Genomic DNA, 26,419 nt, shown 5'->3' with positions numbered 1-26,419 from the left:
AACTCTCTCATGCGCAGGTAAACAAACCAGGTAATTTATTGCCATCCTCACATGTGACCATTGTAAAAACAGTTTTAACTTTGTTTTGGCTCATGTCTCCTCTCTTTCTCGGTTTTATCACCAGAGTCTGGCTCCAAAAAGCTTCTTTTTTTAATTATATCTAGGGTAAGTCTGACTTGGATGTGATTTTAATGTCACTTAGTGGTGTTAAATGTAGCCTTTTTGGCATGTCAAACACACAGATAAAAAGTGACTGATTAAACACAGTAATGAGGACACTGTGGCAGCACAAGAAACTAATTCGAGACTTTAAACAGGACAGGGCGGCTTTTGGCAACAGGAGATTTGAGAGAGAGCGAAAGAGAGTGAATTCTAAAAACATGAACGAGTAGAGCACTGCGTCACATTTCACATCTGACATTGTCTTTGTAAATCAACACTGTCAGATGAGATGCTGTCAGAAACTGGAGTTGTTTAAGCCAAGCCTTAATGTGTTATGTTTAGTGACATACTGCTATTCCACAAGCCCTTTTTGAACTTGGGCTTGGATTGTTTATCCTCCAGTTATTCCAGACTCAGTTATTGAAATAGTCTTAAAAACCCCTGGGCTTTGCAGAACTCCAAGAAAGACAAGGCACTGAGCGATAGAGTGCCCATATTTGCATCGTGTATTTGTGTCCTAATCTGACCCGTAGCGTAAAAATCCACGGATCTTTAATAGCATGTACATTTGCAACTTTGAGCACTCAAGCCCTGGAGCAATTGTCTTGCTTTCCATTGTTGAGGTGCAGTGCACAGAAAGTGCAGCACTTCGCAGAGGACCGCTAGAAGAGGAGAGCAGAGACACGCGGGGTCGGGGCAACCAAAGGCTGCGTGATGCTTTACCTTGAGACCCATCGCTTTTTGCTCCCTGCTCTGCTTCAAGCCCAAGTGACGAGAATACCAGACACAGCTCAGACAGCCTACTGATGAAAATTCACTCCCAGTGGAAGAGGAAGAATGAAAGTTTCTGTTTGAGTCAGAGAGTTTAATGGAGAGAATATCACGGAGAAATGTAGAAAGAATTATAAAGGGGATGTGTTTAAAAGTGGTGGACAGGAAAAAAGGAGAAAGACGTAGAAAAAGAGAGAAGGAGAGACAATAAAGGCTACAATGGCTGTGAGAAACTGAGACGAAGAAAAGGATAAAATACAACCTGACAGAGAGACATTCAGAGAATGGGTCTGTGACCATGTGCATGTGTACTATATATACATGTGTGTGTGTGTGTGTGTGCCTGTTCATTCTGTGTCTGTATGTGTGGTTGATGAAGGATCCAGCAGAGCGGCTGTCTCGCTGCAGGATAGTGTGCGTCAGGCTCCATCAATATGACACGTCTTTGATGTGGAAATACAAGGAGCAAAAGCCCAGTCCACCTCAGTCCAGTACCCAACGGGACCCTTTACCACCGTGCATGTGCATGCATGTGTGAGAGCGAGTGGAGCGAAAAAACAACACGGAGAGCCACAAGCCGCAACAAGCAGCCAAAGTAACCACTGCCTCAATATTTTAAACTACCATTCTACAAGGAGGGCAACCGTCGTGACCTTAAGCGTCCCTGAGCTCAAAGCACTTTGGGCTCTGCTGTAGAGAGGAATCAATAATGTATCTAAATGTCGTTAATAATCAATTCCATGACAGAATAATATAAACGTGTATTTAGCTGACACATTAATGTTTGCCTTCCTTTTTGAAATGAACCTGTTGCTGATTCTTGTTTTCAGTTGACCACAATACATATTTTATCCTTTGTAGACATGTTTCCATTCTGACCGATTTGGCATGATTGAGGGGAGTATTTTAAGTGAAGCACAGTCTAGAACTGGAAACTGACTGCAGTAGTATTTGTGGATGAAGCACTGATATTTAGTTTCACGATGTTGTTGTTGGTGGTAGATTGGAACCTAGAAAGAGATTATTTTTTATTGACAAGAATCATTCCAAGACTCACTGTAGAAATCTGTCCGGTTTGGATGTTAAAAAGATTTCTTTCTTTTGGCAAAAGTTTTACTTTTACGTCTACCCGGCCCCTGAGTTTTCACACACCAGTGCAGTGAGGGGGAAGTGGACAAAAGAACAGATAAGGACAGGCTGACAGAAACAAGGGGGATAAACCATGTCCAGGCAGACAAGGGGATAAAGAGAGGGAAGGGAAGAGGAAAGACAGAAGGATGAGTCCATCCATGGGGCCCGTGTGTGGGCTTGCTGCTAACCTGGATGATACTGCGGTTGAAGTAAACACTTGCAGGGAGGTAATCCAACCGGCCTACCATTTCAACGCTTTTATATCCACATGGGGGACACAACAGTTCCTCAACCTCAACATGGACGTCTACCAAGATAGCAACGAACAAACAAACCATGAATAATTGGCATTGTAGAAAAACAGCGGTTCTCACAAAAATAATGGCAGATTGATCACAAATTGTAACAATATCTTGGTAAATGTTTAGCGCTGACAACCACAGGACAGGTGTATATCTGTACCCGTGACGCTGTGAACAAGAGGCTGCCGCCTTAGTATATAAGCATAACATGTGGTGGCGCAATCTAGATCACAGTTCTCTTCATCATTTGACAGTAACTGTGTCAATATGTTCATCATCAGTTAAATTGGAGTATGCATCAAAATCAGTTGTGTAAATCACACACTGGCATGCCTGGCCATGCAAAGCCATTTTGCTCAACAGCCATTTAGAATTTAGAGACTTGGACTTCTGACCAATGCATGCACTGTATTCACTGAAATTATTCACTGTAAAGTGCATACGTTTCCAAAACACAAAGATATTGACTCAAAAACCATATTGTTACGATTTGTGTTTTATTGTCTTGCTCTGAAAGTCGGTTCTATCTGTTGTGATTACTTTGTCCTCGGAAACATGAGCAGCCAGGTTCATCAAACTTCTTTGTAAGAGAAAACAAAGGTCAATGGCCAGACAGAGCGTACTTAATGTCGTTGGGCACAAATTGTTGATGCATTGAAACTGGTGCTGGGTGGAGTTTATATTGAGGGTAGTTTTTTTCTTTTTTTGTCGATGTTTGCAAGTAAGTACATGTATGTTTATAGCTGCTGGCGTGTGTGTGTGTGTGTGTGTGTGTGTCCTGCGTGCGTTTGAGTCTTGGAGTCTCAGACTCGCATGCATTGCAGTCTCCATGAGGTCAGTGGCTGCTGTGATAATGCTGAACTGATGCCGGCTGTCAATAGCCATTCACCAGGAGAAAAGTGCTCGCCTGTTCAGTAAATTACACAGTGCGACGTGAGCTGTGAGGTTCACAACAACCTGACCCCACTGTTGTTGGGCGAAACAATAGAACAATGACTGCAATAAGCTTTTCCACCAACCATCTGTGTCATGCCGCTGACTACAAAACACCTTTCCATTCCTCCGGGGCTGCAGCTATTAGCTCACCATGGCATTGACTCCACAGTGAGTTAGAGGGGTTATTGTAATGGCACATTCGATTGACTCTGACCCTCCTTCATCCAGGCTTTTGTTTTGTTGACCTTGGCATAGGTGGGCTCTTTGAATGCAATAAAGACTGAAGTGACCATTTCTCAATGTGGCTTGTTTTGTCGTGGATGAAGATATGTGTGAGGCGTCATTATATTGCTGATTACAGTGGTGTTATAGTCGTTTTGTCTGAGCTTGATGTGTGTTTTTCCTCCATTTTTCCTTAACTCTGTGTTCCTCACGACTTCTCCAAGCATTCCCGTGAGCAGTATGAAAAACTGTCCACGATGCACAAGAACATGCAGAAGCTCTATGAGAGCATAGGCAGCTATTATGCCTTTGACCCCGACTCGGTCGGTGTGGAGGATTTCTTCGGAGAACTGTCCAACTTCCGCATCCTCTTCATGGTGAGTACATAGATTATGGTTTGGCACATATACATGCAAAGTCTCATGTTTATGGTTATTTCCAAGTAGACACACACACACACACACACACACACACAGAGAAGCCACCCCCCACACATACACATACTTTCGTACACAATTTCACTTGCTTATTACACACACATCGGGTGTCATTGAAATGTGAACAGAATTTGTGCGCACAGTTCTTCATCACAGTTTCAGGAGGTCCGAACAAACATTACAATGTTATTCTTTTATGGATAAAACTCATGTGGGCGGGAACATGTTTTCAGCAGGAGTAGCACGTGTTTATTATTTTATACAGTTAAATCTTACACGACAAACTGTATTTTTCATATGATGGACAATATCTCGACTTAAACAGACTTAACGCACAATGGCTGATCTCTTACTTTGCACCACTATGAAACTTTACCTGAACAATCTGTATCACATAGTGCTGCTGATTACGACCGCATGTCTACCTGTATCTGCCAGGCAGTGTCAAAAAAGCAGTGTAGATAATAAATAAATGTGCCGAAGGAAGTACAGATAACATGCAGTGTCACTTTCGCCACTGGACGCCTGGTTTTGGAATGTCTTAAGTGAAAGAATCGACTCCATTATTTTGCTGTGGCCAGTAATGTTCAGCAGCTCCTCTAAACCTGTCGCTGAGGTGAAGGCGTACAGTCATATGAGAAAAGTGTTTCCACTGTGTTTCTCGCCAGCCTTATAGGAGTTAATATTCAACTGTAATCTGGACGTGAGTAACAAGTGAATCATTGTTAGTCCATCAAGATTTGTGCTTTTGAGCCAATCGCATTCTAGTTTCAATTCCGGCGGGGATTTCACTTTCCTCATATGAAACTGCAAGGTATTGGAGAGTGCACCGTATTTTCTGGCCACCTATTTTGGTCTTTATATTCCCTTGGTTGGCCCTGACATTATTTTCATGCGTTTTTGCACCTGTTGTGTGATTTCCTTCCATATGTCATTTTTTAGTAGGTCATAATGCCACTGCGTCTGCCAACGATTTATTTTTTAATTTTCTCCAAAGCCATCGTAGTCGTGAAGGTTATGAACATGGGTCTCTGTAACACTTTAGTTTAAATCCCCCTTTTTATTATCTATAATCAGCATCTACATAAATAGTTTATAACCAATGATAATGAAATTGTTAGCAGATATATCTGCTAAATAATTTATTGGTGAACAACTACAACTCCTCCTGTGGTCACCTGCAGTTGGAGGCTGCTGTAAAAACAGAAAATGAATGACAATATAGTAAAACACATGATAGATAGAATGTCTTCATAGGAGAAATTGTGATTGCTTACATATACCACACATTAATAAACACTTAAAATGTCCTTACGTCTGCCCAAAACTGCATTATAGTACATTATAAACCATTTATTAAATGTTTGTACAGCTTATGTGTGAAGTGTCTTAACTTGCCCTCTTCTTTTCCTAAAAATGGGTTTCAGATGTTTTATTCAAAATGAGTTTGGTCCAATCGACATGCTGGATCTGGCATGTGTTTTAAATCTGGATACACAAGAAGATAATATCACAAACGAGACCCTTTGTTTTAAAAGTACATAGTTTGAATACAGAAGTAAATAAATCGATTAAATATTATATTAATTATGATATAGGTGGTATGTATAGAAGCTAATGTATATGCAGCTAATAATGCATATTTTCCAATCTACATGCACTGTTCTACATCCAAAAATTGCTTGATGGCATTTACCCAAGTATCCTGAGTTTCAGATGCTCAAACCTACAGAACATAACATATATACACTGAAAGTAGCTTAGAATATGTATTTGGGGGTTATATGTAAAAAAAAGAATAGGATAATGTACAATAACAGTGTGTTACTGATAAAAGAGCTCGATAAAGGCTTGGGCACGCCGCTTTACCTGTTAAGCATACATTCATTAGCTTGCAGTTGTTTGTGTCTATGTGTGTGCATGTGCCATCTCTACAGGGCATTGCAGATACCGCTGGAATGTATTAGGGGGTAATGAGTCTCGAGAGGAGGTTAGGATTTTAAAATCCTAAAGTCGGTGAAAATGCCATCCACTCCACCTGAGAGTTTCAAACTATAATGCAGGGAAAATAAGTCTTTTATCTACTTCTGCTGAGATTTTAATTTTGGGACACTCTACAAAAAATAAATGTTTTTAGAATATATTCCATCAACACTCCTCCTCCTCCTTTTATTATGTAACGCGTTTAAGTTCTTGTCCAGATTTCGACAATAAATGTAGAAAGAGAATACACAAGTGGGAAAAGTCTGCGTCTTGCAGTTTTATAGGAAATGTGGTTACCGAGAGCAGTGAACAAAGCAAACGGGGGGAAGCAGATCAGTTGTTAAAGAGGTCATATTAATGACAAGGAAACACCACATCCTCTCAGAACTAACCAAGAGTTCTCTTTTTTTTCCTGAGTAGACAAGTCTGTTAAATATCTATTTTGTTTTTCCACCTTCTACAGTCTTCCCATCCCTCCTGGCACCACCCCAAATATTCCTGGTGTCAGGATGATGACTCGGTGTCTAGAGGGCATGCTCTCCGTCTTCTCAATCCATTTATGTGAATGGCAGGGTCCCCTTGTCTGAATCCTTTCCTCTCTTTATTCTAATACCCATCTGAAACCAACTTTTCATTCCCACTGATCAAAGTGCACCAACACACAACACAACGCTCCCTCAAGGATTCCACAGTTGCATATCTCTAAAAGAGGCATCCACCCAAGAAAATAAATTACTCTCTCAAGCAAATAGCTGCATATGAATATTTTATGACTGATTTAAACTTTCCTGCGATGGATAAGGGGAGGGAACTGAGTGGGATAAAGTGTTGTGCGGTTGAAAATGGGGGGCTGGTTATAAGTTAATGTATTCATATAAAAACAATCCTTTAATCACCATATTCTTCAGATATTATTTATAGTTTTGTGGCTCCTCTGCTATGCTGACAGAAAGGCTAATCCCATCTGCGCAATGGAATCAATGGTTGTTTCTACTTGAATGTTTTTATTTCCTTACTCTGTGAAAATAACTGAGCTACGGTAGCTCCTTTGCAGCATCCTCCTCAGCTTTTCTTTTCTTTTTTTTGTCAGTGAAGGAATTTTGGGGAGATGTCTGCTAGTTGTTTATCTTTGACAAAGTCGACCTACATCAACCTCGACCTACATTGTTCCAAATGGCAAATCGAATGAATATTATGACTTCTTGATATGCCTGGTGTGCCTCAGACCTTTATTTCAATGTTGAGTTGTTTGACTCAGACAGAAAATCTCCGCTAACTTCTGCCTTTGTTGCATTGCCCTGTGTGATGCATTCACAGCACAAAGCATCTGCAGTATTAAAGAATTCCAATGCAATACAGTCACCTTAAACAGCTTTTACTAAAAAGCTAGGGCTTAATGCACCTGACCGACATGAGCGTTTGAGTAAACGCATTGACTGACAGTCCTCACAGAACTGAATGTAACTGATAAGAGAATCCATTAACTCTATTTCCCTTCTGTTTCATCTCTCTGTCGCTCCCTCACTCCTGTACCATTCTCTTTTTTCATTTATTTTTTTCTGCGGCCAATGAAATATTATTTGATTCCAGCACATGGAGACAGTATTCGAAGAGTCCACCAATTTGTTCATTTAATGCTGCTGCCATATTCTGAAATAGAGTATGAGTGAAACGCAATCGCAGGGTGTGTACGTGTAATCCTGACCAGGAGCATTGGGGATGAGGATTTCTTTCCATTAATGAGTTATCAAAGCGCAGCAGATGAGCTAACAGTCTTCCTTCTTAATTGAGTGACTTTCTAATAAGACCAAAAGATCCAGACCGGGTTCCCAAAGTAGCAAGATAGAGCAACTATGAGATTAGAGTGATGATTTGTGTGTGTGTCCGTCCACTTAGGAGGCCATTTGATATTTCTAAAGCTTACTAATTCCTTCACAATAAGACAAATGATCATAATCATGCTAATAATGCTGAAGATGAGGCTCTGGCAGTGCCACATTCTTGCTGAATCAGTCGTGTTTCCTCATTATTTTCTCTTCCACTAGCATGACACATAGAAATCATCGCACCAGATTTTGGAGGTCACCTATCAATATGGGAATACATCTATACCGCAGAGCAGAAGTCTCACAGTCTGTAACCTATAACTTCTTGAAGCTACATCACACACACACACACACACACACACACACACACACACACACCCTGGCACACAGTGTAACAGATGGCTAATAAACACATTTGCTGCTTAAAGCCCAGACGCTGTAGTGTTTGTAAAATTCAAATGAGATATAGCAGCGACACTCTCTGTGTGAGATCACTGGTGCAACTGAGCAGTTGGAAATACTCATTGCTCTCTCATTGGATTGGTAAACCTGTATGCATGGGAAGGGAGCCGTGCTGTGGGAGATGTATTGTGTTGTGCAGGGTCAAGGAAGAGCAGCAAATACATTGCATGAATTATTGAAAGAACAGACCCCGAAAACGGAAAATACTGCCTGGCCCTTGTTGGTAGATTGGACCTGCGTTGCACAACATTTAGTTTTCCAGTCAGTTATAGATAGAGGTGTACTTATAATCTCCATCTTAGACACACCGGCGGCCATGAGAAGAAATGAGTGTATGTCACACACCGTGGCCTCTGGTGTGTCTAAGATGGACAGGCTTTTAGGCTCATAAAGCCTCAATGTGCCGCCTCAAAAGTGTTGTTGACAACTCCAGCTGGCATTAAGGTGCTATTATGCTAAACCACACATTTTGTTTTGTCTTTTCATGAAGATTCATATTCCACATTTGCATACCATTTACATACCCCCCTGAGCAATATGTACACGGTACCTGCACCGCATTTCCCAACTTGAGACCAGAGGGCTTCAGGGCACAAAGCCAGTCATGAACGTGGCCTGTGGACTGCAGGGGTTCAGTGTTTTTTAAGGATTATCAGGTAGAATCAAGGCCACGAAGGACAATGTCTACCACGGTAGATAATCATAGGGGGAACGAACATCTTTTGACCTTTTGGGTTAGTTTGAAGTGCTGCACTTCTGACTGTGTATCGTATCTTTTGTTCAACTCCTCATGCTGTATTTGTCAAATGTTTCCAAAATATGTGCCTGTCTGTGGGTTTAATCTTTATTGTTATTGATAGAAAATAAACTATTTATAAGAATTTGATTATTTAGTTTGCGAACAGAATCCTCAATTTCTTTGATTGGCAGCAAGTACTAACAAGAAAGTGGGTCTCAGTCATCTTCTTTCTTTCTTCCTGAAGTCGCGTACTTGGGACACTTAAGCAAGTTGTATTCCTGAAGAGGGACACGCAATGAAGTCTAATATTTCTGTAAAAGCTTGTAAGTGACCCTTGTGTCCAAGGACAGAGGATGTTGTATGCTGTGCAGTTTGCAAAGCCAATTGAGGACAATTTTTTGTTTGTGATATTGGGCTATACAAATACGATTGAATTGATTTGAATGAATGAACCTCCATGGTAAATGGAATTGCATTCACATAACGCGTTCTAGTCTTCAAAGCGCTTTACACTGATGGCTGAGGCTGCAATACAGAATGGCAACCTGACCATCAGGATAATCTCAATGTTCATTCAGACACACACACACACGCATTTACACCCTCACACCGATGGCACTGCCTTCAGGTGCAATTTGGGGGTTAAGTATCTTTCTCAATGACACTTCTTCATGTGGACTGGAGGAGCTGGGGATCTATTTGCCGAAAAACAAGATAAGTCAGACAACGAAATGGATTGTTTTTATGTAATATCTAAATTGTTCTGTGGTGCTTAATGATGTTGTGTTTCAAGACCACAGAAGTTAACAAGTCTTCAGTAGACTGTGGGAGTTAATGGGTATTACATATTTAAACTTCGTTTTGCTCATTTAGAAATTCAAAGTACAGTAGATGGTTTTCACGTCAATAAATAATTAAGGTCTCATCGGGTGGCACCATAACTATCGTGAGGATCTTATACAACGGACAGATGACTCAGTGTGAGGGTCAAAAATATGGACCTGGAATCATATTGTAAATATTGTACTTTGATCTTTAGTAGATAAGAGTACTCAAGAGACAAAATGAAATCCATACATCTTTTTCCTAAAAAATATTTAACAAGCATACAGAATATTTGAGAGAAACCAGGTCTTTTGTTCAGATGAGGTTTGAATCTGGTTCTCTGCACTGAAGATTATTTTCTATATCACATCCCATGAGGATTGTTTATCTCTTGTATGTCCTCCTACAATATACAGCGTTGGCAAGAACGAGGCCTGATACGATCAGTTGTTGCCGACGGCAAAATAGAGGCCGTCAAAGAGAATGGTAAAGGGAAGAATAAGCGATCAGTGAAAACATATTTGTTGCTCTGGCAATTAGTGGTGCTGTGTGATTAGAGCAGCATAATTGCGTTGCATAATCATGTTTACACTCAGAATTAGTTGTTTGTTTAAAATAAGTTTAGCCGGCAGGATTGTATTTGTAATCTGCATAATTTATCGTCCAATACATGCTGTGTAGATGATGAGCAATGCAGTGATATTACTTCCAAAATGACCTGAGTCCTGTCAGTGGATGAGGACAGCAATCAATCTGATTTGTGCTGCAAGGTGCTGCCCATCACTTGAGCAAAATGCACATGTTAACTATGCCGTCGCGGAATAGACGTCACAGCTCTCATCCGCTCTGATTCAAAAGAGCAGCAAAGTGCACACAGTTGACGGCCCTCATAGAGTGTAGCTGCATCATTTACACAACCTCGATAAAACGTCGGTTGATTTTGAGTGTTCACCGACAGCTTACGAAGCAAAACGTCCCTTCTGTTCTCGTAATGCACGTAATACAAAAACACATTCACTTATCTCTAACGATCAAACCCTTCTCTGAATAAGAATTTGCTGATGACATGCTGCCGCTTCGCAACACTATACAGTAGCGTAGACACTAAAAGAGTGGGGGCGGCATGAGACAGATTCTGATTATATCTGTGTGTGTGTGTGTGTGTGTGTTTGGGTGTGCCTCATCAGGAAGCAGTGAAGGAGAACCACAAGAAGAGGGAGATGGAGGAGAAGATCAAGAGAGCCAAGCTGGCGAAGGAGAAAGCAGAGCGGGAAAAGCAGGAGCGGCAGCAGAAGAAGAAGCAGCTGATTGACATGAACAAAGGTATGCCACTTCTGCCCGCGCCACCACAGAGACAGAGACGGGGAGGCAGGTGGGGAGTTAGGACGAGGAGAGCAGGGGGATAGAAGGGCGGGTTTCATGGAATTGTGCTTCACACAGATTTGAACTCTGAAGGAAGACGATAATGTGGAGCAGTGGGGGGAGTCATCTCTTTCAGCTGTGAAGGAATCTCATACGTACTCCCACAGCCGATACAATGCTTCCAAACAACAGACAGATTATGCTACTTTTAGCTTTTTTGTTTTTCTTTTGCCATGGTACATTTGCCCACATAGAAAGAAACATTCTCTCCTGCAATTACAGGCGTTTCTGAAACTGTAACACAACAACTGTTATAACTCGTGTTATAGTACCAGTTATTGGAATGTAGTCATATATCATCACAATGGACTTTGTTTGAGTCCTCTAGAACTGGCAGTGGCATGCAATATGTAGGTCACATGTAAAGACAGGGAGCTGTGGTTGCCTTTCAAAAGAGGCTGAAAGTGACTCTGGATTGCACTTCCAACACGATCATGCTGTTGTTGTTTGTTTTTATCACTGGTCTTGTGCAAGCAACAGATAAATTATCATTCCTCCAGTCGAAGACTATTTGCAGGCAGCCCGCTGTATTTATAGTCGTTAACTGCTGGAGTTGCTCTATTGTCCTCCAGCGACGCCAGTAAACCATGTATTGATCACTGCAAGTTGTTCAGACATGAAGAATTAGAGCGACGGAGCTGGATGCCTGTGTCTAGTTATACCAATGACATTGAGAAGGAATTTCAAGCCTGAAGGGGCTTCGCAAGTAGTGAGCGTGGTCTTTTGTCCAATTTTTTGACAAACAGTCTGGGATTTTTCACAATTCACCAGCTTCTAAATGCCAGCGTCAGCCAAGGCCCTGTCTGTAGCTCAGCCACATGGGGAAATGTGACAAGACAGTCGTCCGTATGCCACACACTCTCCCAGATAATTGATGCACGCCACAGCTTTTTTTTTTTTTTTTTTTCTTCCCTTTTTTCACCCTGAGCAATGACCTCTTTGAAAGCTTCACTTTTAATAATCCAACACGGATGAGCTGAGAGAGTCTGTCTACCCCTCGCTCTCATGCTGGCTAACCAGCTGAAGTAGGTATGATACTAAATATTTCTACCAGAGCAGATTTTGATCACAGTCCCCGAATGCCATAATATGACTTGTATGAATAAAACATGAGGATGACATGGGCAACGTTGCCTGCAGCCTTGGAGATAGTGGGGATTGTCCTCCACACCAACACCCAGCTTGTTGGACTGTCACGATCACAATGACCGTGGCAGTCATGAAATACACACTTTTGAATTCAAGTCTTTGCTAAACCCAAGCTGCCTTTTTACACTGGCAAGGTCCTTACCTGCATTGACCACACATTTCCATTAAACCTTGAATAGTTCCCGTTCTGTGTACTGTGTCTCTAATGCAATCAGAGAAAGGACAATCAAATGTGGAGGTCTTTAAATGGATGCTGTGAATGGAAATCTGAATTTGAGCCAGAAGCAGGTTGGAGGTTACAGCAGCTTGGTATTCCGCTCTTGTGTTCTCTCTCTGTTTCTTTTTAAGCTGTTTGGTTGGAACACACATACCAGGATAGTCAGTGTTTTCTTGTTGCACATCGTTCTTTTCTCTTCCTCTTCTCCTCTCGGTTGACAGCCTTGGCTTGAGAGTCGTGGCTCTTATCTCCCTTTCTGTTCTAAAATTCTGTGTGTGCTTCAGATATTTTGAGTTTGTTATTTGAGGAGTCTTTTCACATCAATCTTTCATGCCGAGTATCAGCCATGTTTTCTGTGAAGGTTGATGAAAATAAGGTAGTGTTCGGCTTTTTTTAAATTCCTCTTCCCATAAATTAATCATGTCCAAACATTTTTCACATTAATTTTGCATTTTAAAGGTTTAAAGGCGAACTGATGCGCTGACATAGACCTCCAGTTTTGATCCTAACCTTGGTTTCAGACAGACAGACAAGATAAGATTGTTGACCTCAATGTAGTACAGTTTCATTGTTTGTATGTTTACAAATCCATGAGCATTAACAGATGGAGTAAACATATGGCATTGTATTATATAAATGAAGTACAGGTCAATGTCTCTTTCATGGATTTACTGATTTACTCATTGTATTGCTGAGACTTTTTGATGGATCGTGCTATTGTGTTTGGTGCAATTTCAAGAGGCTATTTTTGAGAAGGGATAGATTTTATGTCATTTCACAAATTGCGACCTAATCCTCTTCACTTGCAAATGATTAACAGCGAAATGCATATTTAATGAGAGTTTAATTAATTTAGCTTTTGCCAGGATTGCACCAGGGTGGGGGACGGATTTAAAAAACAAAAAAAATCCCAATTGATAAAACTTGAGATTCTACCCTCTGTAAGTGCATTGATATGTGTAGTTCTTCAATGAGCATGATTGATAGATGAGACAAGTGCCAAACTAAACGTGTTTTCCCTGTGAAGTATTCGAAATTCTAATGTAGGAAATTGCTTATGAAATCATTACCCGCTCACCCCATTTGTTTTAATTTGCTCTAAGTGGATTTCCATATTCTCTTGAACTGACCAGATGTTCAACATTTACCAAATCGCTTTACTTCACTGGGAATAACTGTTGAACACTGCAGAATAAACCCAAACTCATGCTTCTGTTTATAGACGGTTTAGAATGGTGGTTCATCAGAGCGGGGTTTTTCTTCTTTTTTTTTGTGTCACTGCGACATATGAAACAATGGTGCGAGCTTCATGCCGAGTGTGTCAGGAGTCGGAGCGTGGAAGAGCATCTGGACTTTGTTTCTCTGAGGCATTTGTGAGGAGTAGCAGGCCCCTCTGGTCGCGTACTCGGCTGGCATCACCGGGGTCAGTGCCCCCGTCTGGGGCAAGCGTCTGGACCCACATGTCAACTGGGTCCACTCAAATCCACTTTGAACAGAGCCGGAAAGCGCACATGCCGCTTTGAGCACAATGCAGCTTGGCATAAGGCACATAGAAATAAACAAACGAGGACAAAAAAAAAAGTTATTTGAACATTTTATTTACTCCAGGCAATTTGCCCAGGTACTGTACCACAGAGAAATAGTGAAGAACTTTGTGTTTAACATGTTGACTTTTCTCAGGCCTACTTTCTACAGTATGGCTTTCAGTATGTGAAAAGTTGTAGTTGCTTGAGTCACAGCCTAGTTCACCATATAAACCTCTGAAAAACATTGTTATTGCCAACCTGAGGAATATCAAGTTTAGGAGCATATTGGTTGTAGCCTGCGAGTTTTACAACACCCTGTATGGGTACACCAACTGTCTGCTGTCGTACCTGACGACACACATTGAATGTAATCCAACTTATTTATTACAGGAAATTATTTTTGTAACTAATATAAACTCTCAAAATGTAATTGTTTGATCGGAAAACGAACTTGTTTAACAAACTATGTAAAATCAATTAATAAAATGAACCAAGACAGTAATGTTGACGCCTTAAAACCACATTAAGAGGCTCCACAGATGCTGCTTTTATGACTAAATTTTACCTGCAAAGTGATAATTTTTTACTGGGTGAATTAGAGCCCACTCAGCCGCTTCAATCCATTCTTGCAACAGCTTGCAGACACCAGCAGAATGCAGACATACAGCGAGTTGCTCTGAGGGAATATTATAGTGGAAAAATAGGTTCCGTCAAGGTGGTGTTATAACAATTGAACACGCATCATTATCATCTTTAATGTGGTTGTCTTTGTTCACACAGCCGCTGGAGGATGTGTATACTGATATTTCAAAATGACTGAGCCCATTAGTAGAAAACGTTGGTCTTATTATATTAAACATCTCACAGCGACAAAGCCACAGATATTTAACAAAATGTCCAATCATTGAAGACGCTGCTGGCAGCGTATGATTTATTGTTCGTTATAAGTCAAATGGTCTTATATTTCCATTTCAATTTATTTTACAAATGTTTTGTGTCTTCCCTTTACTCTTCAGAAGCTTGTTTTTGTGCTGGTAATAGTCGTCTCTGTGTTTTTCACGTTCAGCGAGGCCTGCTGGGATGAGGTCTCCATGTCTCTATGATTCTCTGCAGAGAGCAGTTGGCATGTTGACAATGATGCAGCTTCTATTTATGCATCCTCCTTGTCAACCTTTCACAGGCTGAGGATGAACTAGGGTATGTTTCCATAAATAAAAGTGGGCTCCTCTCAAAATAGCATTCCGTGTACAAAATACAATTCAAAGTAAGTTCGTGCACGCTGCGTTTCAGTGTTTGCATGTGTTTACATATCAGTCCTATTCTGACTTTATTAAACTGTGCATCTAAGAAGATGCACGTCTAGCATTTGCTAGGTAATGCACATTTAGGATCCACATCCACACACACTAATATTCAACTGTCTGTAGCGGCTGATGGAGTTTATTTCGATCGCCTGTATTGATTCTATGAAGCTAGCATGTCCTCACCACACTGTGCCATTTCTGTTTTCCTGTGTTCCTGTCAGACAGTTATGGATGTTTTGATTTGTTTTTTTTGTTTACTAAGGCACATTTTCCAATTTCAAGTGTCTATTAGTGTGGCATGCTAAACTAAATTGACATATTTCCATGCAGTTGTCTGACTGGCTGTGGCCGACAGAGCCCTGTCAGCAATGACAGTGGCAGAGATGTGGATTGATGGCTTTGTGTGACACCCACGGCTGCCGGAAGGCCAGTGCATACCTGCATCGCAGCCATGCCAGCTCGGTGATCATACACAAGCGCTGACAGGCCGCAGTGAGGTGGACGGGGTTAGCTCTCTAAGTTTGCATAGTGTCTCCACAGCACAGTCGACATGGCAAACAATATCACCAGGGGAGATCGCCTTACAGCGACGTGAAGGTCAGAAACTTATGGAGATAAAAGAAATGTTTCTTCGAAGACTCGCCATTCCTCAGCTTAGCTTGGGAAATGAAGCCGGTATTAGGAAGCTAACGCTGACCTTCATGTTCCCTACGGAATATAACAAACAAGGACAGACCTTTCCAGAATGTAATGATGATTTATGGCAAAATGCCTCTGAATTTGCTGCCTGTTTATTCCCTTAAGTGTCATTTAGTTGTCATGCCACTGATGGCTTTCATGCCTGGTTATATATTTGTAGTACCTGATGAGTTATAAAAATGAAGGATCGTTCACTACATCTGCATATGGATGTTGCAGCAGCGGAATGCCAAACTCTGAGGAAATTGCTTTTTTCCCCTTCGTCCTTGCATTTGAGCTGTCGATCCAGAGAGCAGGATGTGCAAGGCATGCTCTGGAGCTCCTGAGTATAGATTGGTGAATTCCGTCATTACCTTGAAAGATGGGAACAAGGGCACCAGGATTATCGGCTGTCATACACCCATTCTAATAAATAACAGCATATTAGATTGTGCCATATCGCCGGTCGAATTCGGGAAACTGCCCCAAGGCGATGATGCCGCACCGAATATGGCTCACTGCATCCCAACCAAGAGCAAACGGCATGAATAGAAACATGCAGACAAAGAGAATTATTCATAAACAAATGACATGCAATCATTAAAAACATCTGATTGAATGCAGAATGCCATGTTGTATGTATGTGAAGGTAAAACACTAAGATGCTCATCCTCCCAGATTGTACCATTTCCAATGCATTTTTATAAATATATGTCAGCATGAGGAGAACAAGCCTGGCTTCATGGGAAGCCTTTTAATATTATTTGACAAATATCATAGTTCATTAGCAATTAAAGGCAACACCAAAGGGAAAAATCTCTCTCACATTTTGTCTTTCTGCCTCTTGCAGTATTTTCTCAAGCTGAATATGTTTATATTTTTTGTGTTAAATCTTGTGGCACACTCTTAGTATCGAGAGAAAGACACAGAACACTAGGGAAATTGCACCTTTTAATCCCTTTTATCTTTTATCTTCAACTTAATTTAGTTAAGGTCACATCAAGGAAGTGAGACATGCATCAGATATCTCTTTCCTGTCTGTGTGCCTCTCTGTCTGTGTCCCACACTCACGATACTCATCTCGCCATGTTCTCTTCTCTCATCCCATTGCTTTCATAAATGTTCTTCTTCTTCTTGGTAAACGCAGCTCTGGCGCAGTTGAATCTCGTTAATTTGCGGGTGGTTCAAGTGTCAGATCATTTCCCCTCCCAGATCTGGACCTCACCAGTCACTTTACAGTCAATCACACCTAATTACTTTCACTACAAAGACCATCAAATCCCATTGTCAAACCCATTTAGCTTCCCCAGACAGCAATGCCTTTCACTGATGCAAACAGCCCACGTGTTGTCTGGTTCTGATGTTGTCTTGATCTAGAATTCAAAAACTCTGCATCCTCTATCCACATGTACAATGGGTACACTGCTCTGGATGGATGAAACCCAAAATGTTTATAGTATCTCAATATACAGGATACTCCCACATGCCAAAGCCCCTTTGACATCTCCATCATTTTAATAACCTGATTAATTTAAGTGACATTCAGTTATGCCAAAAGTCTGTACAGTTATGATGCCTTGCCCATATGCTGTGATCAGACCATGTGATGTTGGCATGGCTATAATAGATTCTGGTGCGTACGCCAGAGCTGGACAGTAAAAGCTATTAAAAGGTTTGAGGTTCACCCAGACTGCAATAGAAATGGCCGTCACCTGCACTTCTTCATCTAACCAGCTCACTGCACAGGTGAAAAAAAGCACTGAAATTGTCCATCACTAAGCAGTCCATCACTAACCTCGAGGATTAAAGTAATACTCCACCATCCAAAATGATTTTTGGGGGGGAGAAGAGAGAAACACATGTCTTAAACTAAACTCCAAACCAGAGCAACTCTTATATTACACTGGTAATATGTGCATATGTGCTAAAAGTTGAACATGATGAGCCTTAGAAAAAAATAATGCTGTAAGACCACACATGTTGATCATTTTACAGTGAGCAGACACCATCAGCGTATAACCCTGCATGGTGCGAGACCACAGTGACAATGTATACAGTTCAGGTTCAGCTAAATTTAAAGGTATCGTGTCAATCGTGGTCTACTCCTCTGTGACGACAGGCTCTTGTGGTCCTGCTGGCCCCCTGACATGTTGACCTCATGTGGCTTCGAGAAAGTGTGTCAACTTAACATCTGCCCGTGCTGTGTTGGAGCTCTCCCTTGTGTGTTGGTGGAGTTACTGGGCAGACTAGCCAGAAGCAGTGGATAGATGGTGAGAGCAATATGGTAACTGGGGGGGGCCCGCAGGCAGTAGAAGTAAATTATAGCCGAGGAAGCAGAGTGGGGTGACTGCTGCATTGCGAGCATCTCTTCCCATCTCCCAACCTCCCCTCCCTACTGTTTCTCACTTGGGGCCTGGCAGCATCCATCCAGATGGAGGGTTTATTTTAGTTTTTGTTTGTTTACTTATTCATGCATCCAGCTATTCGGGGCATCGCAGGGGCTTTCGTTCCACCACAGAATGCAAATCGCCACGGCGACTAATCCACTTTCATCTCTCCCTTGTCGACATCCAACTTCTCTCCACGTGTCCCACAGTCGCACCCATTCAGGACATCTCTTTCTTTCAGCGTATGGGATCAGGCCTGCAGTGACCAGGCCAGCCTAACTTCAACACTCATCTCTACTTCATGCATCTGCAACACAATATACCGCTCACCTCCCACCCACCTTTCCTGTCTTCAAGACATTCTGCCTTCTCCGCATTTTCCCTTCCTCTCCCTCTACTGACCCTGGCGCCACGTAGGGGCCCATATCAAGAGAAAAGTAGAAGCTACACTGCCATTCCCCCTGGAATGGAGGGTTGTGGGAGCATCCCTAATTGAGTTAGGGAGGACATGAGTGGGTTTGCCCATCAAGTTGTTACAGTAAAACAATTCAGATGAATCAGCAAGCAAATCTGTCTTTTTTATTAGCCATCTTACCCTTCCGTTCCCCTTTTCCCTCCTCTGTGTTTCACTGAAGCAGCCTAGTAAACATGCACACGCTCACCTACAAATTAAAGGCCTGTCGGAAAAGTTTCTCGGGTCATTGTGTCAAAGCTTTTGTCAGAGTTGGATGGTTGGACTGTAAGGAGATGGGGGAAAAAAGGAAAGACATCTAACAGGTGCATGACTGCTGTCACTTGAGTTCTCTGTGCTTTCTGTGGCAGTATGGTCTCTGTCTGCCCGGGCCTTAGGAGCTGCTGGGGTTGCAGGTAAGAGGGCGAAGGGAGGGGATGACTCCACTCAAAGCCAGACAGTAAGAGAGTAGACAGCGGTAAGAGTATGGGGAGAGAGAAATGCAGGTGGATGTGTATGTCTAGGTGGCTGAGCCTGAATTCAGATGTGGAAGTAACACAAAACCAGGTGCAATTCAAGTGAGAGTAGAGAGAGCGAGACGAGATTAAAAGAAAGTGTGGTTGTTGCCTCTCCACCTGGCCATAAAGCACCCCCCCTCCCCTCCCTCCACCAAGGCCTTTGTTTCACGGCTAATGGTCCAGGTTAATTGCACAGGTGACTCTCTGTGGGGGAACAGATGGGCTCAAATGTGTTCAAAAACAATCTGCAGCAAGCAAAAAAAAAAAATAGCAACGATTTGTTCCTCTACTTTTGAGTCTTCCTTTTCTTTCTAATCATCTCTGCTGGAGTCGTGGAGGGCGACTCGGGTGAGGTTAAACTCTCGTTGCGTTCTTCGCTCACAGTGGTTTCAATTCATCAAGCACAAGGCCTGTAAGCACTCATTAGAGCTCATTACAGTGCAAAATAGACTCAGGAATTGGCTACTGGAAGAGTGGATAGTAGTGGATAATAGACATATCTCCTATGCCCAATGTTCCTAAACACTTTCATTTGTTTAAGGAGGAGCGTACTACGCTTATATAAATTCATATAAATTATATAAAATATGTCACTGTGATGAATGTCAGTATTTTGTATGCTTACACTGTTATTTATCTTTTGAATTAACATGCCACTGGTGCTGCTAGTTTCACTGGGGGCATAAAATATGTCATAATTTGCTATTATATTAGAAACCCATGTGTATCAGACAAAAGCTTTCATGAATTCTAAGAATTATTTGTCTCTCTTGTCCCCCATGAATCATGAAGGCTGCATGTGAGCCATCAGAAGTTGAGTTCTCTATCGACCCACTGTGTTTTTTTCTTACCTACACAACATGCAGGAGATGACAGATAGCAAATTGAATTCATGAACAAGCTTTGTTGACACTGCAGCATAATTATAGGAATGCCATGCTTTTGGTGTTTAAGAAAATAAGCCCAAATACGTACACGGTTTTCTGCTTGGATGCTTGAGTGAAAGGCTTTGTCACGTTTTTGAGGCGACAGCTGTTCTTTTACTTGTGCTATATTTTGATTGTTGTCGATGACTGATTGTAATTGGCAGACATAAACAAATAAGATGTCAGGTTTTGCAAAATTGAAGCTTGTTTGTTTGATTCCTAATTGGTCCTTGGCTGTGCATTTAGAGCTTGTATGGGGGGCTTCGATGATGCATTGGTTTTCCTGTGTCTCCTCTAACTGATCTTGCCATGAGCAGCCGTGAGTATAGGTCATCCTGCTGACATTAGTTGGAGTGTGCTCTCTATCTGCCTCCCTCCAACTATCCATCCATCCCTCTCTGTCTTTGTTTGTCAAACGCTCATTTGCCATCTGAGAAATCTGTCCCATAAAGCAGTTAAGTGGAACCAGCAGTGTTACAAACATACAACATGCGGATCACTAGAAATGTATAGGCAGGTTTTTAAGTGTAGGTGAGTGTCTGTGTTCCTGTGCTTGCATATTGCACTGTATGTTTTAGAAATAATTAAATGTCACAGGGCTCAGGCCGTCAAGTAGCCAGGAAGGTGTTTTACGACCTTGTGTCTTGCCTCGCTTCACTAGCCTCTCTCAAGAACCCACTCCACTGCACTGACACCCAAAGAAACACTTCACTTTTCTCCCTCGCTTCCTTCTTTACTCTGTCTTACTCCCTGTATTCTGCCTCCTCTCGATATACTATTTTACAATGTCTGTCCTTATTCTTTTTTTATCCCTCCCTTTCCTCCCTTGCAACTGTTGACACTTGACTCTGTGTCCTGCTCCTGGGATTGGTGAATAGTACATTGCAGCCGCTTTCTTCCACTTTTACTGTAGGTGCTTTTTTTTCTTCTTAGAGGAAAAACGAATCTAGTGTGTTAAGTTTATATGCCAATCCTGCTGAGAGCACATTGCTCTTGTTATCCCTTCTAATTAGAAAATGTGATAGTTCCACTTGTAAATATTGCAGAGTGAGCCAATCCCCAAAGCCCACTGTTGCAAGTGGCACAGACTCTGGGTCCACCTGATATCCAGGTAAAGGAGGGGGGGGGGGGGGGGCTATGGTGGACTGGAGGTAGGCAGGGATCAAATGGAAAGATATGGAATCGGTACACCATCTCTCTCTGGGAGGTAGAGTTTCACAGAGCTTTATATCTGCTCTTAAAGGTTTAACTGTTTTAGAAAGTACCTAAAAGTGCAAAAGCCGCAACCATGTTCCCCACTTCCACAAGATTTAATAAGATCATTAAAGGACCCCGCGGCTGTCTGTTGAGGTGCCCACCAAGGTGTTTCATCACTGGAAGGGTTTGTCAATGTCTTGGGTCTTAGCCCGCCTTAACCCATTTAGAAAGCAATTTCCTGTGAGCAGAGGGGATCTTTCCTCTTGAGAAAGATCTTTGGGCATAAAAGGTTAGCTTTTCTGTAATTCCCCCTGCATGCAATCTACCACTGCTGCTAATGAGAAGAGGATGAATATTTGCCACCGGTTTAACAGCTCAAAATAAGACAAGAGTAATTGCGGGAACGTGGCAGAAATGTCTGCTAAAGTGGGCAATGTTACAATAAGTGATGAAGAAAGTTTGCTCTGAGGATTGCTGGAATAAGTGTCGTCAAATAATATTCAGCTTTATTTCTTTGTTAACTAAGGGCTTACCTTGTCTTTGTTATATATACGTACAAATGCATATCATAAGTTCATAGTTTGAAGGCTCATTTGTGAGGAGTAAGGTCTGCTCGAGTTTAAACTGCGGTCCAATAGGACATAGTTAATTGAGCACTGTGGGAGTGACTGGGGAGTATGTTTCCCACTTTAGTCATTTTGGTTCTTTGTGTCTGCAGTCCTCCTGCTGAACCCCAGTCTACGCGGGCTCACAAGCCATTACGAATGATGAATTGCGCTACAGTTAAGCTAGAAGTAGGACAAATTGATCAAAGTGGCAGGTGCCCCCTGTGATGTCTAGGTCTCCATGAAGAAGGCAGTGAAGAAGGGGCTGTCAAAAAGTTTCTTGTGCCAAGGTGGTTGTGGATAAATGTTTACCTGGCACTTAACACGTTCTACCTTTTGTCAGACTCGCGGTGTGTCCTTGCTAGCCTACATAAGAATAAGTAGCTCAAGATCCTGGGAGTTGATACGGTTATAGTGGCTGCAAGTTGTTCACCATATTGTTCTTTTGGTCCAGAGCAGACAAAACCCATGCCCCCCCCCCCCCCCCCTTTCAAACCAATGAGCTTGCTATCTGAGGTGTAGTGCTGCAATTCGAGATAAGCACTACTTGGCTTGGCTTTGGTTTTGTTCTGATAAAGCTGGTCTAATTAAGCTTGATTTAATCGGAATTGCTTTTAAGCACAGCACACAGCCGGAACAGATACTTTGATTTCAAAGTAGCCCTTGGGAAGGACTTGAGGAAGAAAGAGAAGGAATGAGATAGAGAGCAAAATTAGTGCGAGTACGAGTGAAGAGTTCTTTTTTTTTAAATTTGCATCAGACATGAGTCTATTCTTAGTTGTACTGTCTCCTTTTACTTGCTTGAATGATTGCAGGTTAGGTGGTTTGTTGCTGGATGAGAAGGGGAAAACATGTGCAATGTTGACTTTCTCTGGTAATGGAAAAATAAAAGCGGCATTTCCTTACATTTACCGTGTAGCATTCCGTGTCAACGTGTTTTGTTCATAAATTTAATTTGCCCATGTGTCGTGTCTCTTTGAGCACACACCAGTAACAAACGATTGATCACCCCAGCGTCTGGAAAAGTGCTGTGTGCTCAAAGTAGCAGTTGTCTTCACTTATTTGTTGAATCTTTCTCCTCAGCCATAGCTGTAAGCGCAATAGAGAAACAAGATGCCTGGACTCTGATGGTAAACATTGGGGAAGAGCTAGTTCACTCATGTACGCTAAAGAATTGATGGCCAAGTCTCCAGCTCCACAATAAGTCACCCGAATGATCCTAGTTTAAAATAATGTCTGTTCTGGACCAGAATGATAAAAGGGGTGCCCCTCTGACTCATTAGTGTTGGAGCGTAAAGATAGATGACCCAGATATAGAACCTAAGCTTGTTTCTGAACCCTGTTTCCATTGAGCAGTATGCTGCATGTGCACAGAGTGGCCACAGCTTGTCGGGCTGTTGGCCTCATAGCACTTCATAGCACTACCCGACTTTTCAGCCATGCTGACTGACTCCAATTCTCTAGTTTCATGGATCTACACGACAGCTGGAACGGCGGGCCGGGGGAATGTTTTTCGAAGGCCGGTCCTGGTGTCATTGACTGAACAATGATAGAGCGCCCGAGTATTGAGCGGGCTCCACACTAAATCTTTGTAAAGAGCACTTAGCTCCCCTGTGTTAGCCACAGAAAGAATATCTGTCAATGACCATCAGTGGATGCTTTCATCCTGAGGCTCCTCTGCCTGTATTAGTTGCTAAGCTCTCAGTGTATTTTTCCTCCTCCCCAGCTGTGTACTGAAAAGGACAGACCTGAGTGACAGGCCTCTGTCTCACTCATACGCTCTATAAAAGGCTTGTTTATATCACGCTCAACTCTCTCTTGCAATCTTAATCTTGTAATGTGATTGATCATGCACCTTTAATTAGAGGGCATCCATTGCTTCCACTCCCGAATACCTATAATTAGACCTTGAAGTATCTGTGTTTAATGCGTTCATGTACAGTAATGTTAATGTCGTCCTGTAAACAGCTGTGCCTCTGTTCTCTTACAGAAGGAGATGAAACTGGTGTGATGGATAGCCTAATGGAAGCTCTACAGTCCGGAGCAGCCTTCCGTGATCGGCGAAAACGCACACCGCGCAATGGTAAGTCATTAACAACGATGTATTCATGTCCCAATTCCTAATTTTTGTTATTTGTGTCGGTCTCACCTGTCTGCAGATTCCTGTGAGTGTGTGTCCTTTTAATTGGATTTTAAGGATTTGTGACTGACATAAAACACGAACGAGTACGGGAACTTATGCACCTACAGGAAGATGTCATGGAAACAAGCTCACATGTGGCCCAGTTAAGGTCATGAGCGATTTATTGTCCCTTTGCCATTCATGAAGCACTTATTATGATGTAGTCGTGCTGGGTGCAGTTGGACTGAGAGTGATTTAGTGTAATCCTGGTGTTTACACATTACCTTCTGCCATGTCGAATGGCCCGTACCCAGAGGAGTACCACCGAGTAGGGGTGCCAGGGTCAATTCATATGCAAGTCAGAGTTCTGCAGGCGAGCTACAGGTGCTGCCTGATCTCCACACTGGCAATCACGGCAGAAAAAACTGGAGGTGAAAAAAAGTAATCAGACCAACTGCTGGATTGGATGGTTTGGCAGTAGACAGACGCCACACTGCGAATGAAGCTGTGAAAATGAGCATTCATTTGAAAGTTAAGCGGGGAATGTTTTGTTGAACCCATATTTTTAGATTGTAGCTGATCAATATTTGCATTTAGAGATCTTGTAGAGTCATAATACAATTCATACAATTCAGCAGATAGACTCTGACTATTTAATGCAGATTGACTTGCTTTGATTAAGTGTTGAAGTTACTTTGTTTCTTCAAGTCATTTCAAATTCATCCACAGCGGAATTAGTATTTGTAGAATTTTCTGTTGGTTTACAAGATATGGTTCATTTAAATCGATACAAAGATGATTAGCAGTAATGGAAAAACAAGCCATGTCCTGTGTGTTTTTTAATTTGTATTTGGCAGTGAAAAGGTACCTGATTGGTGTCATGGCCAGGACATATTGGTCCGGTCGTTTCCACCTTCACCCTTTCTCTTACGCTGAACCTTTTCTTTTGCCAATAATACCTTTCTGCTTTTATTCTGCAACACTCACCTTTTGACATAATTCACATATGCTAGTATGCACTGTGATATATCTTGTATGCGATCACATGACTCTGAACTCTCATCTTCAGTGACAAAATTGGTGCAAGTGTGTGTGTGTGTGTGTCTATTTTGGGCAATATAATGCAAGTAATTATACATACAATAATATTTGAATGTTCTTTGTTAATCAAGGGAAATTCATAATGCTGCTCATCAATAGACACAAACAGCTCAATTTTTGGCTTGCACCTTTTTTATTACATACGTCTGTGTTTGGTTTTAATGTGAGCCTCTGTCTGTCCAAAAGTGAGTGCAGGTGTCTTTGCAAACCTGAAGGGTTTTTTCCAGACTCTGGGGGTGGTGAATTCCTGCCAAATATCTGAGCTGTGTCACTTCTGATGCCTTTTTCTCTTTTCCTTTTTCTCCATCCTTCCCCTCTTCTCTTTTTAATTTCTTTTTTCTTCATTTTTTTCACACCAACATTGTTACAGGTGATCAAAGCCCTTCCAGTCCATCCTCTCGGTGGCCGGGTGCTAACTCTGGTAACAGAACCCTAGGTGTGTGTGTTTACCTACCATTTAAATGCCGACCCAGCACCAACCCCGCCTCCTGCTGCATCACTCACTCATCCTTCCTGTCAGAAGATTCACGCTGAGCTGGTTGACAACATGCTGAGTCCTGTGCTGAGTTACTGAATTTGACTTAGTAAAGCATGAAAAGGTTTAATATGGAAGATTTACTCTATGTCAAACCAGGAAAACTTTAGCTGGATGACAAATTTGAATTAAAACTAAGACAAAACCTGGTTCTTATTAACACACACAGCTCACTGAAAAAAGAAACATATTAAATAGCAACTGTCACAGACGATATGATGTCCTGTGTTTATAGGATAAGATCAATTTAAACCATTCCACAAAGAATTGTGGAAAGCTGAGTAGATGTCAACACTAATAGAGGTCAAGTTGCCATTGTGTTGGCCCCTTGATCTTAAATGTTTCATCTTGTAACACTAATACTTGAAGAAAATCATTTTTGATTCATTCGGCATCATTTCTGTCTTGTAGAGCAGCTCCAGTTATCTACTTGTCAAGAGCATGTAGAGTGGGACGCTGAACAATTAGTTCACCAATATTTTTAG

General features: G+C 41.9%; 1 protein-coding gene across 1 annotated transcript in view; it reads left to right on the top strand.

Moving 5' to 3' along the window:
* diaph2 (diaphanous-related formin 2) overlaps positions 1–26,419 on the top strand; it is a 349,512-nt gene that overhangs the window by 281,173 nt on the left and 41,920 nt on the right. Inside the window, exons 25-28 of the mRNA XM_079268826.1 lie at positions 3,737–3,901; positions 10,984–11,119; positions 24,167–24,259; positions 25,770–25,835. Coding sequence (XP_079124952.1) covers positions 3,737–3,901; positions 10,984–11,119; positions 24,167–24,259; positions 25,770–25,835 — 460 coding nt within the window. The remainder of the gene's footprint in view (positions 1–3,736; positions 3,902–10,983; positions 11,120–24,166; positions 24,260–25,769; positions 25,836–26,419) is intronic.

This window comes from Melanostigma gelatinosum (assembly GCF_949748355.1).
Source record: "Melanostigma gelatinosum genome assembly, chromosome: 5".
NCBI classification, from domain to species: Eukaryota; Metazoa; Chordata; class Actinopteri; order Perciformes; family Zoarcidae; genus Melanostigma; species Melanostigma gelatinosum.
This window is presented reverse-complemented; position numbering and strand designations above follow the sequence as displayed.